The sequence below is a fragment of the Lampetra planeri genome, chromosome 12 (genome assembly GCF_965212315.1).
Source record: "Lampetra planeri chromosome 12, kcLamPlan1.2.h2, whole genome shotgun sequence".
Taxonomy (NCBI): Eukaryota; Metazoa; Chordata; class Hyperoartia; order Petromyzontiformes; family Petromyzontidae; genus Lampetra; species Lampetra planeri.
Window position 1 is genome coordinate 2404263 of NC_136118.1, and position 13533 is coordinate 2417795.

Consider the following 13533-nt stretch of genomic DNA (forward strand, 5'->3'; position numbering starts at 1 on the left):
ACCAGATAACCACTTCGATTAGCACGATTGGCTACGTGCGGTAGGAAATTAGTTCAACGTACATACAATAGAGTATAATGTCTGTTGCAATTCATATTCTTTGGTTGTTTAATAACCATTGCTACAGTCTACATTATAGAATGCCAATACGCTAACCAAGCTTAAAACCAGGCTACAGTCTACATTATAGAATGCCAATACGCTCACCAAGCTTAAAACCAGGCTATAGTCTACATTATAGAATGCCAATACGCTTACCAAGCTTAAAACCAGGCTACAGTCTACATTATAGACTGTCAGTACACTCACCCAGCTTAATAACCAGGCTATAGTCTACACTATAGACTGACAGTACACTCACTCCGATTAAGAACGAGGCTACAGTCTACATTAATGAGTTTTTGTTTTTAAAAAAAATTCACTTTTTAAAATTACTTTTCTATCTACGTGACTTTACCGAAAGAATCAAAGAATGTGAATTAAGGAAGTCACGAAAGTTTAAAGTCAAAAATTGTACTGCAATTATATCACTTTTAATAACGCATATACAGTTACATAGAGTGTAGTAGACATGCGATCAAAGGATGTGAAGGGGCGTTCATGGCACGCCACCACGTGGACTCACCACGTTCGTCTGGGCCATTTAAACCAGACCACATGGGCCAAGCAGTCTGGAAATATACCAGCTACGGTAAGGCTTGAGATTACACATTTAAACCGGCTGCTCAGCACCGTGGCCTCGTCTCAGATTTCCGAGGACTGACATTAGAGACTTTAAAACGGGCGCGTACAAATTTTTTTGTTTGGGAAAGAGAATGGATTAGAGTGCGGTGACGCAGCAAACCACTCCACCCACACACCCCGTCATCTACTCTCTTGCAAAGCCGCATTCTTACGTCTCCAAAGTGTACCCAGTAGCACTGTAACAGAACGGTCAATCCACTGCTGGATGAGGCACCTCCCCACGACGCCGCCGTGTGAATTCGTGTGTGTGTCCGGAGGGGGGGGGGCGCTATTGTCACCATACTTCACCACGGTGTGTGTGGGTGGGTGGGCGTAGACGTGAGAGCATATAAGAGCAATGCAATTCGTATAATCTTTTAATGTAGAAACGTGGAATTGCTTATCAGTATTTTCGTGTCAACAACACTACCTTTACTGTGCTGTGTGAGTATCGGGGAAGGAAATGGGGGGGAGTGGGGGGCACATACCAAAGACAAAGATCCTCCGTATAGCCTGAACGTACTGTCGGGGCAAGTGCTGTTAGTGAGCACCTGCGAAGGGGGGGTGGGTGGCCAGCGCCACGCCCGACCGCTCTTTATCTTCCCGGTGGCGATGTATATTCCACACAGCAACTGGAAACTCAATTGAGGCTGAGTCGACCTAGGGGAGGCCCAGGACGGGTTCAGATAAATCGTCACCGGTGTTGGCCGTGATCAGGAATCGAACTCGAGTCGCCAACGCTCCCCAGACACCGGGCAAGGTGTCTCCCCCCCCCCCCCCCCCAAAAAACGAAATCTAAAGGTGAACCAACAAACAAAACACATTCCTTCCTCCCCACCCAGCCCCACCCAGCCCCTCCCTCCCCACCCAGACCCTCCCTGCCCACCCAGCCCCTCCCAGTCCCTCCCTCCCCATCCGGCCCCTCCCTGCCCACCCAGCCCCTCCCAGCCCCTCCCCACCCAGCCTCTCCCTGCCCACCCAGCCCCTCCCTCCCCACCCAGCCCCTCCCTGCCCACCCAGCCCCTCCCTACCCAGCCTCTCCCTGCCCACCCAGCCCCTCCCAGCCCCTCCCTCCCCACCAGCCCCTCCCTGCCCACCCAGCCCCTCCCAGCCCCTCCCTCCCCAGCCAGCCTCTCCCTGCCCACCCAGTCCCTCCCAGCCCTTCCCTCCCCACCCAGCCCCTCCCTGCCCACCCAGCCCCTCCCAGCCCCTCCCTCCCCACCCAGCCCCTCCCTCCACGACGGACGGACGGACACTTCTCTCTCTATCCCACCAGCCGAGTGGGGTCGTATGCCCCCCCCCGCCTTTGCTGCAGCTTGAGAGCCCAGTATCGATCACCGCGGAATTCTTGCCCCGGGAGGGAAGGGGGGGGCGTGACTCGCATCGTCCTCTCCTCCTCCTCCTCCTCGCCTATAAAAGCCAGCGACCTTGCCACCGTCTCCTCCCAGTCGCCCTCTCTGCTGCTGCCGCCTCCTCGCTCGTCTTGTTTGTTGCACGGCCACTGTCCGACTCGCTCACCCAAACCACCACCACCGCCGTCGTTATTCATCATGGCCACGTACAAGCTCGTGATCGTCCGCCACGGCGAGAGCACCTGGAACAACGAGAACCGCTTCTGCGGCTGGTTCGACGCCGACCTCAACGACAAGGGCCTCATGGAGGCGAAGCGCGGCGCGGTGGCCCTCAAGGACGCCGGCTTCAAGTTCGACGTCTGCTACACGTCCGTGCTGAAACGCGCCATCCGCACGCTGTGGATCGTCCTCGACGAGATCGACCAGATGTGGCTGCCTGTGGTGCGTACGTGGCGGCTTAACGAGCGCCACTACGGCGGCCTCATCGGCCTCAACAAGTCGGAGACGGCCGCCAAACACGGCGAGGCGCAGGTGAAGATTTGGCGTCGTTCCTTCGACGTGCCGCCACCCCCCATGGAGTCTGACCACGCGTACTTCAAGGCCATCGCGCAGGTGAGAGCTACGTGGACGGGATTTTGTGTGGTTCGAGAGGGCCCATTGACACGCCCGTCAAGCCATTGTCACTGCCCTGTGTTATTGTTCAACCCCGTGTCTTTTACAAATCTCACACTGCAAAGTCCCATCACAAGGGAGAAACGTAAACGAATGCGGACAAAAACATGTTTTTTGCACGTATTGAAATGGCTGTACGCCGAATGGCCCTGCAAACTTGATTTGCCTGTACGCGAATAGAGGGTTGAACCGTGTGGGTTGGCATGCATTGATTGGGGTTTCAGGTGCGGGTAATGAGAATGGAGACACCTTGAGCTGCCGTTGCTACGGTGACTCGAGCAGCAGAATGGATTGGGCACAGTGCGTAATTGTCGGCATCGTCGTTCAATCTGTAACCTGATTTTATTAATTGCCTCGGCGAATTGCACAGATTTTATCTGAGAATATTAAACATCACGACTTGCACATACAGTATAGGTTTTTTTTTTAAAAATCGGAATCGATGAGAATTCGTTTCGACCTCAACTGATAAGATTACAAACCTTGTGTTATAACCTACAGGATAGTGATTGTCTGAATAGATCTGACAGAAGATTGATTATTTTATATTTGACCTGACTTGGGCAGAGCTGACGGCACTGTACATGACTTAAACGCATTTCTCATGACCCCTCGACGTTCCTAACGCCGATCCCGTTTCAACACCTGGCCTGAACCCAGCCCGCCTGAACCCAGCCACGCATGAACCTAACCACGCCTGAACCTAACCTTGCCTGAACCCAGCCACGCATGAACCTAACCAGGCCTGAACACAGCCACGCCTGAATCTATCCACGCCTGAACCTAACCACACCAGCTTAACCATACATGAACCCAGCCACGCATGAACCCAGCCACTCATGAACCCAGCCACTCATGAACTTAACCATACCTGAACCCAACCCACGCCTGAACCTATCTACGCCTGAACCTAACCACACTAACTTAACCACACCTGAACTCAGCCATGCCTGAACCCAACCACGCATGAACCCAGCTACGCCTGAACCTATCTACGCCTGAACCCAACCACGCCTGAGCCTAACCAGGCCAAGCAGTGGCCAACACGAGCTGAATGTGACATGAAGGGGCGAGTGATTTGATGGGCAGGGAAACATGTGCATTCGACAGAACTACACCATCGGCCATATAATCGAGCCACTGCTGTATTAAGAAGACCTTGCCATCTCGCACGGTGTACCGTATTCAACACTCCATCTCACTCCTGCTCCACACACGCTTATTTCGTTGCTCCATCTCCCCGTTGTTGGTGCTGTACTGTCTTATCACATAATTGTTTATGAATTCCAGTGGCTTGGGTTGTACAGCACTGTGTACACAATATATTGTGTTCACACTACACACACGCGTGTTTGTAATGACGACTGATTGGTCAGTGGGCTGCAGGCAAGGGCATCTCAAGGTTGCAGTGTGCTGCAGTGGCCTTGTTTGAATCGCCACACCAGACGACCGCACACTTTGCATCGCACACCACAGACAACACGCCACATTCACGTATGCCACGCACACCTCGTATCACACACACACACACACCATGTATCCTCACACCCACACCATGTATCCTCACACCCACAACATCCATACCATACACACCACATACAACCACATTCCACAGACACACATACACACGCCTTGCATCGCAGACTATGCATTCATCACACGTGTACCGCATGCTTAACCCACATACCGGCAGTACAGTATATGCACACCCCACACAGACACAGCATAATTTATTCTGTCCTACAGACACACCATTGCCTCCACACGCCACGCACACTACACGTCAACCATACTACAACTCCTGATTCACACCACATCACACACACACACACCTCTCGCACACACACCACAACACACACACTATCCACCGTTACGGCTCGATTTCTATTTTACCAGGCGTGTGTGCAACGTGTCTCGTCGTTATGTTGCCCTGGTGTGAAGGGAGTGAGAGGAGACTCCGCAGAGCTGGATGGGGGTTAGGGGGGGGGTCCCAGGTTGGGCCCCCGGGTAGGGCCGAGGGGAGCGAAGAGGTCGAATCGGGCACCCAAACCGCGGCGCCGCACTGCGGAAATGAGTCACGGTGCACGCAGCAGACATGGGCACAGTGCCCGTGTGCACGTAGCCTCCTCCTCCTGCTGCTGCCTCTCTCTACAGCAGCAACAGGGACGGCTATGACAGCAGCTTGAGTCATGGGTGGGAAAAAACCCGATTTTTCCAGCGGCAGGCATCGGGTTTTTTCTTTCATACAATTAAACCCGATTTCGGGGAATTAAAACCTGGTTTAATGAATACGAAACTCTGATCCAAGGCTTAGGCTGCTTCCTCGTCGGTGCTGCTATCGTACTCGGGGCCATCGGGCACGGGGTAGTCGTAGAATGCGGCAGGCAAGTTGGTCTTGATGAACACGAGCTTCTCCTCCACAATCGTGGGCGCCAGTGAGTCCCTTCCCAATCTCAGATGATCGGGTTTAATATAAAAAGACAATTAAACCCGATTGTAAAAAAACCCGACCGTGCCACCCTTGGCTTGAGTAGCAATTGCAGCATTAACAGCTACAGCAGCACCTTTCGCAGCTACAGCAGATATAGGAGCAGTGGTGTCGTCGTAGGGACAGCAGCTGTAGCAGAAGCTAAAGTAGCACCAACAGGTACTGGTATAGGTGCGGTGCTGCAGCTATTCCGGCAGGAGCTTGCGATGTCTATTGTAGCAACAGCTTGAGTAGCTGTAGGAATAGCTACAGTAGTAGTAGCATCATCGCCTATAGGAGCAGTGGTTATAGAATCCGCTGTAGGAGCAGCAGCGGTAGAACAGCTGCAACAATAGGAATAGCATTTACAGCGGCAGCTGATGGAGAAGCCACACCTCCAATTAACACAGTTGGCTACGTACGGTGCGAAAGAAGTTCTAGATACAGAATAAGAACCCATTAACCAACAAGCAGCAGTGACTAGTAGCATAATTTATAGACGCAGCAGGAACAGCAGTAAACTCAAGTAGCAGCTGTGCCTTGCAGTAGCATGGACAGCAGCAGAGTCCACAACAGCTGCTGCAATGAAAGCATGAGCAATGAGAGCGAGAAGCATTTATAAATAGCGACATTAGCTGCTGTACATAAGCACTGGCAATAGCTGCAGTAGCAAATTTGGTTTTGCATAGCAGCACGAATGGGAAATTGATTCACAACGGCCACTGGTGTCGGGAGGAATTAATTTGTCTAGTTACCACGTGCTACCGTTGGCCAAGGGATGACGTGGAGATGGAGCCATGAAATTAGCGATAGATGGAGATTGAGCGATGGAATTTGCTCATTTGTAGGTGTTGGTGGATGGGTTGTCCCCTCGCAAGACCGTGAAATATGTGACAGCTTGGAGGGCTTCATACAGCAGCGGATATATGAATGCATTACGAATAGAGAGCTACATGTGACCTATGTGGTGCATAATCTGATCTGTGGCGTAGGGCTTGTGTAAAAACAGATATATATCAACCCAGCAATACAGTAGATTAGAAATACTTGCGCAACCACTTTTTTTCGTTTGAAAACGAAGTAACCGATATGCGGTGGATATAAAATGGCTGACATTGATTGGTTTGGTGTTTTTCTTAACTAATTAATACTGCATTTATTTTCAAATGACATACAATTTTTGGTTTGTTTGTACATGTGTACTCCAAACAATGTGCCACATTCATTTACATAGCCAGGGGACAAAAATTCTTGAATGAGGTCCCCCTCTGCCTTTACACGCAGTGCCCTGAGCAAGCTGCCACACCTGACTCTCCCCTCCCTCCCTCCCTATGGCCCTGAATTCACCTTATCCTTTGTGTGTCCACCGATAATTAAGGGGCCAGTAGGAGGCAGTAAAGCCAGCGAGAGTGACCTTGGAATGTTCTTCTCCTTGTGGATTTTCTCCAGGCACTCCGATGTCCTCCAACGCACAAACATACTCAAGTAATTTGCCAAACATCCCAAGCAGGACCCTCGTAAAAACGAATCTCCAGACTGATTCAGTGAGGCTTTCCTGGGTACATTAAGGTTGACTATTACGTGTGATGGAGCGGTGGTGCAGCAGTTAGCACGCTGCACTGTGAACCCATCGAATTGAGTTTGATTCCTGGCCATAGCTAACATCAGTGGCGAGTGATATCTGAACTAATCCTGAAGTGCCCCTACACCAGGGGTCGCCAGCCAAAAAGTCTGTAAAAAAAACTATTTCAAGAGCCGCAATGCATGTGGTGAATACGAGATGGGGTGGTCCTTAATAAATAACATCACGATGCAGTCTTAAAAAGCCTCGTGCGGCTCTGGAGCCGCAGGTTGCTGATGCCTGCCCAACACCAACCCGCATAGATCGGAGTTAATTGTAGTCGTACAACCCACATGGCTGACTGGGGAGGCCTTCATCCAGCAGTGGATTGTATAAAATAGATATGTAATTACATGGCCAAACCCTGGCCCACCATTTTCCCTGGGATTGATCAAATGCGTTTCCACTTTTATTCGACGCGTCGTTAACGCCTACTGGCTGCTTTGTAAAGCCGAGGATCATGACAGTTCAGCAGCATCATGGGCAACAACTCTTCCAATGCTGAACCATGCTATGAACAAATCACTGACGCCGCTGCCGCCGCGGTTTCCGTTCTCCCGCACGCAGGACCGGCGCTACAAGGACCTCAAGGCCGAGGAGCTGCCCAAGTCCGAGAGCCTGAAGGACACCATTGCTCGTGCGCTGCCCTTCTGGAACGACCACATCGCGCCGCAGATCCTCGCCGGCAAGCGCGTGCTCATCGCTGCGCACGGCAACAGCCTGCGCGGCATCGTCAAGCACCTGGAGGGTAAGGGGTGGGCGGCCGCTGTGTGCGCGTGTTAAAAGTCGGTGGTGCAGTGTGGTTGGTTATGGGTTTCTGGTGCAAGGAATGAGATTGGGGGACCACACTATCTCATTCTCCCCTCTTAGTAGCCCGGAGTTTGAGCCGCTTAGGAAGGCGCCGCCTGCACCCTCGATCGCTATGCTGCTGGTGTGAATTTCATGATGGTGTCGCTGGGAAAATCCAACCATGCTCTGTAAAACGTACGCAACACTGCTCCCATGGTAGTTCCTGCAGCCAATTCACAGCTCTAACCCTATCCCTATTTACCCCCTTGTTCCCATATATGGTTTTGGGGTCACCCATGACCACTTCTGAATGATTTGTAATCTTTCTTCCGATCCGTAACACTAACGCTATCCATTATGCTGGGTTTTTTGCCCTTTTGTGGGTGTGCCTCGCCCATTAACACAACAATTACAGTGCACACTAAGCACCAAGGCCAATTCTAATTGGCCACAACGTTATTGTCAGAAAATGTGTTTCCCTCCCTCACTACAGTGCCACCGATGGCAAGGTGAAATATGAATTGACGCCTAATGCAATGCTCTATTATTCATGTTGAGTGACAATGGAAAGCAGAAAGTTGCCTTAAGTGCAGATGCATAATGGGTGCCTTCACAGTTCACTTCGATGCAAAGTTATTCCGTTACGTAACATTATTGCTTTCGTAGACATTTGCACATCGGTGCAGTTCGGCAATTGCAGCATGCGCTATCTTTCAACTTCCTTAACCACTGAACGTACACTGGTCTGTCTGTCGGCATGATGCAAAGAAGGACACGGTCAGACATTTGCTCGCTCCATTTTTAACGGCAGGAAAAAACCGCACGGTTGCCTGCACGGAACATCTGAAGTCTATTTGTGTGCCACTGCTGACATGCTGACAAGGGTAATGCTATATTGGCACGTTAGAGCATTAGAGCCAAGCCTGCGTCTGGCTGGCTGGGAGCGTCCACTTTGGAAAGGGCAACTGTCACTACTGTACCAGCTGTAAGATGGTCAGCTTGCAGTGTGGAGGTCTCGTTACATGGCGCATGCACATTATAATATTCTCCCTGAAATGACACTGCCTGGTTATTGCACAAGCAGCTCCATTGCATGTTTGAGAGAAGCTGCAGTTGTAAAGAATTGCAGACTGCTTTTTAGGGAAGGACCTAATAATGCATTCTCACCTCTTCAGCTAATCTAGGAGTTATCGTTTTTCAGGATTGAGATTTCGATTCGGCAATAACATTTTCTTATTTCGAGTTTCTACTCATTTGTATAGTCTGTAATTGCAATATTTGCAATCTTTTGCAGATATTGCAAATAACCGAATTTGAAGTCCATGCTTTAATGCGTGCAATGTTAGAGTATTGTTATTGATTAATGAATGCACTGTTATGCCTTGAAGCAACCCTTCCATCATAAAAAAATGGCAATAAGCAACAGCAAAAAATTACCATTAGTGTGCATTAGTGCACAGAGCTTGAAGTTTCAGAAAACATAACTGCACAGCAGTGCATGGCTGCAATGGTGCAATATTAATCATCAGGTTAGGAGAGTTCTGAGTTTTGGCTTTCGTGAAGGTCAAGCCCTTCCCCTGCCCTTTATCGGCATCCAGCATCGCAAAACCTGATCCTCCGTGCCTTCAATGTCTGGCGCACCCCACCCTCGTCTATGCACAGCCGACCCTGCACCACCGTCGCTTCCCGAGAGGGGAGAAGCACTGCTTTAAATGGGGAGGATGCCGCCCTGCATTCTGCGCAGCAGAGACTGCACGTAGACAAGGACAAGAGTGGCCACATTGCCATTACGAAAAGGTCACGCTTGTAATTATAGCCCTGATCTGCTGAGTGGGCAAGAGATAGGCTTTCAGGACCTCCCATCTGTGCATCGGTTGAGTCTATTTGAGCTAGAGTAGGGTCGGCCAGTGGCAACATCACAAAGTGAACCTATAATTAGTTACAAGTTTAGGTACTTCGCCAACATGCCCTGACCAGCGTGGTGAAGTTGTGGTCAAACAAAACTCATGACCCGCACAGTGGTAGAGCGGGCCTCGCTCCAACAGTGAATTTTCCGTTGGTCTCACTTGCTCCCCTCATCCTACCCCTTGTACCCCCCCAGGAATGTCGGATGCCGACATAATGGAGCTGAACCTGCCAACTGGCATTCCCATCGTTTACGAGCTGGACGCCAACCTCAAGCCCACCGGTCCTCGCCAGTTCCTGGGGGACGAGGAGACCGTCAAGGCAGCCATGGCGGCCGTGGCGGCCCAGGGCAAGGCCAAGTGAGCGGCGCCCACCCACGCCGAGGGCCCTGCCGCTGGATCGCCGCACGCGGGCGCACGCAGGCACACGTGGGAGAGAAAGGCGGCGGGCACGTTGCTCACCCTGGTGGGATGTGAAGCATGAAGTCAAAGCTAGGGGCTTGGCAAAGAGGAGGGAGAGGGCCAGGCATTAGCGGAGATACTTTTTCACGTCAGTGGTGCACCCAAGGAGCAAAATATAGGAGCAGGATGCAAATGGATTCAGAATTAGTTTGCATGCATATGATCTAAGATTGAATAATGCAATATAAAAATGTCTAATATAAATTATACATTAAGAGTTATTTCGAATTTTACATTTATGAAAAATCTAAGAAAATTTCACTGACCTCGAAGGGCAGATTGAACATTTTGGGGCAGTGGGGGGAAATCTGCTCCTTTTGCCCCCCCAACCCTGGGTGTGCCTCTGGTTGGCGTGACCCGCCATCTCATAACGCGTGTGTTTTTGTGTCGTAGTCCTCTTGCACCTGGACCCGTTCCTTTCAGGCATTGCACCCTCGTGGTACAATTACACGTGTAAAAAAGTAAAACAAAAAATGCAAGCGCAAGTGACACGCTAGTTCAAGCGCACTGTATCGGTAACGTTCAAAGTGTCGGTGCGTAAACGTGACCTGGTTTTCGGACGCAATTCACACCTGTCGAAAATTTGGTTCGAAGTCGATGTGAAGTGCAAATGATACTCGTTTGCGAGTGTCGTAGTTCAGTCAGATTAATGTTGGTATATAAAGGGAAAGCACGGGGAACCATTTCCTTTACTCATTTCACTAAACCATTGTCTGCAATGGTTGCTAGCTTAAGTTTTACACTGTCGGTCTGGTCGTTTTACTTTCGTATTTATGTGTGTCCTGAAGTCGCTAAATGCTTGTAGTGCTTCAAATGCAATCCTAAATTAAAAAGAGTGTGTTGAATGTTGCTGTCCAAGTGAGTGGTCTGTGTCAATGTTCAGTTTTTATTGTAAAACACTTTTTTTTTACACCAATATAGCAAAATTGGAATATGGCAATCCATGTCATTTTTTAGAAAGTTCAATGCATTTTTTTTCTACAGTACAGAATATAATACTTTTGGAATGAGTAGTGGTGAAGTGGTTTGTGCACTGTACTCTGAACCTAGGAACCTGAATTCAATCCCCAGCTTGGTGATGAGTGATATCAGAATCGGTCTTGGACATCTGCCCCTCTTCCTCCGCCACTTCACCAAACCAATGTCCTTTGCCAGCATTTTGGTGAATAATTTGCCTTGCAACAAATTGCAAGTGGAATTAGTTTATTTTGTATTCATTACCGTGAGTTAATAGTAAGTTACTGTAAAACAAAAAATAACTCCCTTGACCAGTGGTGAAAAACTGATTCCATGTCAAGAAGTTAATAATCTATTGCAATGAAATGAATGTCCACCGAGGTTAATCACTGCTGCCCTAGTTAGTCATATACTATCGTGTTTATTTTTTTATCAACTTATATCTCAATAATAATAGTTCACATTCTAATACTCGAGTACTCTCCATGCAAACATTACATTTCTTAGACAATTCTGGAAACAATACGGACCACCGACTCCTGGTTCAATCACAAGGCCAGGCCAAGTCCATTAGCAGATGAAAGATCGGTTAATAAAATGGACGTGACCTTTCAAAATGGCGTCGGGATGTATTTTAAAAGTTTACATGAAATTAATAAAAATCTACGTTTTTATCTCATTGACGCCATTGTTAATGGCGAGCTATCGCTGCTGTAACCCGGTCCTGTCTATGACAAGGGTTTGAGAATCATGCAGTTTTGTGAAACGTTATTGGGCTTTAAGGGGGGCATTAGATGGTAGCGCAGCAAATAGGATCCCGAACCTGTTTGTGCATACCTTCGAATGTTATTCTCTTATGTGTGCTACTCTGAATTAATCCCACAGCGATAGATCCCAACACAGGAGCCGCCTGAAAAAAATACTGTCTTGAGACTCAGGCTTGCTTACAAAAATCCGAGTATGGATTGTACTGTATCATTGCCCCTGACTGAACAGGTGTGGGTGAGAAAGTCTGACCACTACATTTGGGATGAATGATTTAGGGAGGTCAAAGAGGAGGAGAGTGGCAATAGCCAAGATGTGATGAAGGCATGGACAAGGGTCTCAACAGCTGAGGGAAGGAAATGGTGGGTGCGGTTAGGGTTAGTAAGATGTGCATATGTCGATATAAAGTCCTGCAGCAATGGCAACTCCGAGTTTTCGCACAAATATGTTGCACACTCGAAATGAAGGACGTGGGCCGGTGCTCCAAGTCGTGACTTTACCGAAAGAACCAAGAATATACATTTATTGTGGTTAATCTGTAAAATGCAACAGCACGTTATGTCGCACACATCAATATTCTTAGGTTTTTTTCGGTAAAGTCACGTAGGTAAAACATCAAAATTAATGAAAATAAAATAAAAACAAAAAAAAATAAAAAATAAATCACAATCTAGAATTAACACACATCAATCTTCAACCGAGTCGCCTTTAACCATGTGACTGGCGTACAAGTGCGGTTAATCAATAACCCTGTCGGCCCAACTCGGGTATCGCATGCTGGTGTACACACGTGTATTGATGTACTGTAGAGCACATAAAGACTTTCACAAAACCACACTTTACTCCCTTGCTGCACGAGGAAATGATTAAAGAGTGGTCCATTCCTAATGTGCCACATATGACTCGTCAGAGTTTAGTAGGTGCACGCTCTAATTTGAGTCTTTATTTAGAATTGTGTAAGTTTTGGCAACGTTTAGAACCAAGAGAGGACGGACAGCAAGGTAGGGTTCAGTAAATTGCGATGTAATGCTGAGTGTCATCAGCATAAAGGTTCCGCTAATTTTACCCGGGGTCATGCCAAGTATTTTTTTTGCAGTCAGGGGCAATGATACAGTACGATGTATTACCCCGATTAATTTGCAGGTAACGTTTCTAATTTGGCCCATGACGCCAACACACAATGGCCTAATGCTTTTGAATGACGTCACTGGATCTGGGACGTTCACTGTGACGCGGACGGCACGTGGTGCCGCGGCGTGGTGAATACACGTGCAGTGTTGACCAGAATGTAGTTGCTGGAATCGAACCGTGACCCTCTGCATCCAAGCAACTAGCACGCTACCGCTGGGCCACGAGGCGGGAGCGAGGAGATACATTTAACAGCGCCAGGACCACACTCCGTGTTTTTTTTTATGGAAGCACCGAAGAAGCGGTTTGATAGGGAGGAGAGGAACCATTCGATTGGCTATGGGGCCGTCCATAAATGACGTCACGCGATTGTGGCCGATTTTGACCCCCCTCTCTTTCTCGTCACACGGCGTCACAAAAAGTCAGACCCCACCTCAAATATGACGTCACAAAGCTCTGCCCCACCTCCCCAAAACCGTAATTCCATTTTTAAAATAAAACATGCTTCAAATCACTTTAAGCTATTGTCATTGTAGTGCGTATTCAATGTGGCGCTGCATTCTGATGTTGTAGGAGAAAACACGTATGAAAAAGGAGCCGTTGGAAAGCTGAAATTTTGCATAAAATTCACTTGAAAATATTCAACGTCTAACTAAAACTCCAGATGTTCAGAATATTACATTGAAATTCTCT

At 48.7% G+C, this 13533-nt stretch overlaps 1 protein-coding gene across 1 annotated transcript; it reads left to right on the top strand.

Annotated features, from left to right (window-relative positions):
- Positions 1–1988: 1988 nt before the first annotated feature.
- LOC144721513 (phosphoglycerate mutase 2-like) lies at positions 1989–10835 on the top strand. Its single transcript, XM_078599183.1, has 3 exons — positions 1989–2687; positions 7403–7583; positions 9726–10835. Exons 1-3 carry the CDS (start codon positions 2274–2276, stop codon positions 9890–9892), a joined length of 762 nt encoding a protein of 253 aa, XP_078455309.1. The 5' UTR covers positions 1989–2273; the 3' UTR covers positions 9893–10835.
- The last annotated feature ends 2698 nt before the right edge of the window (positions 10836–13533 follow it).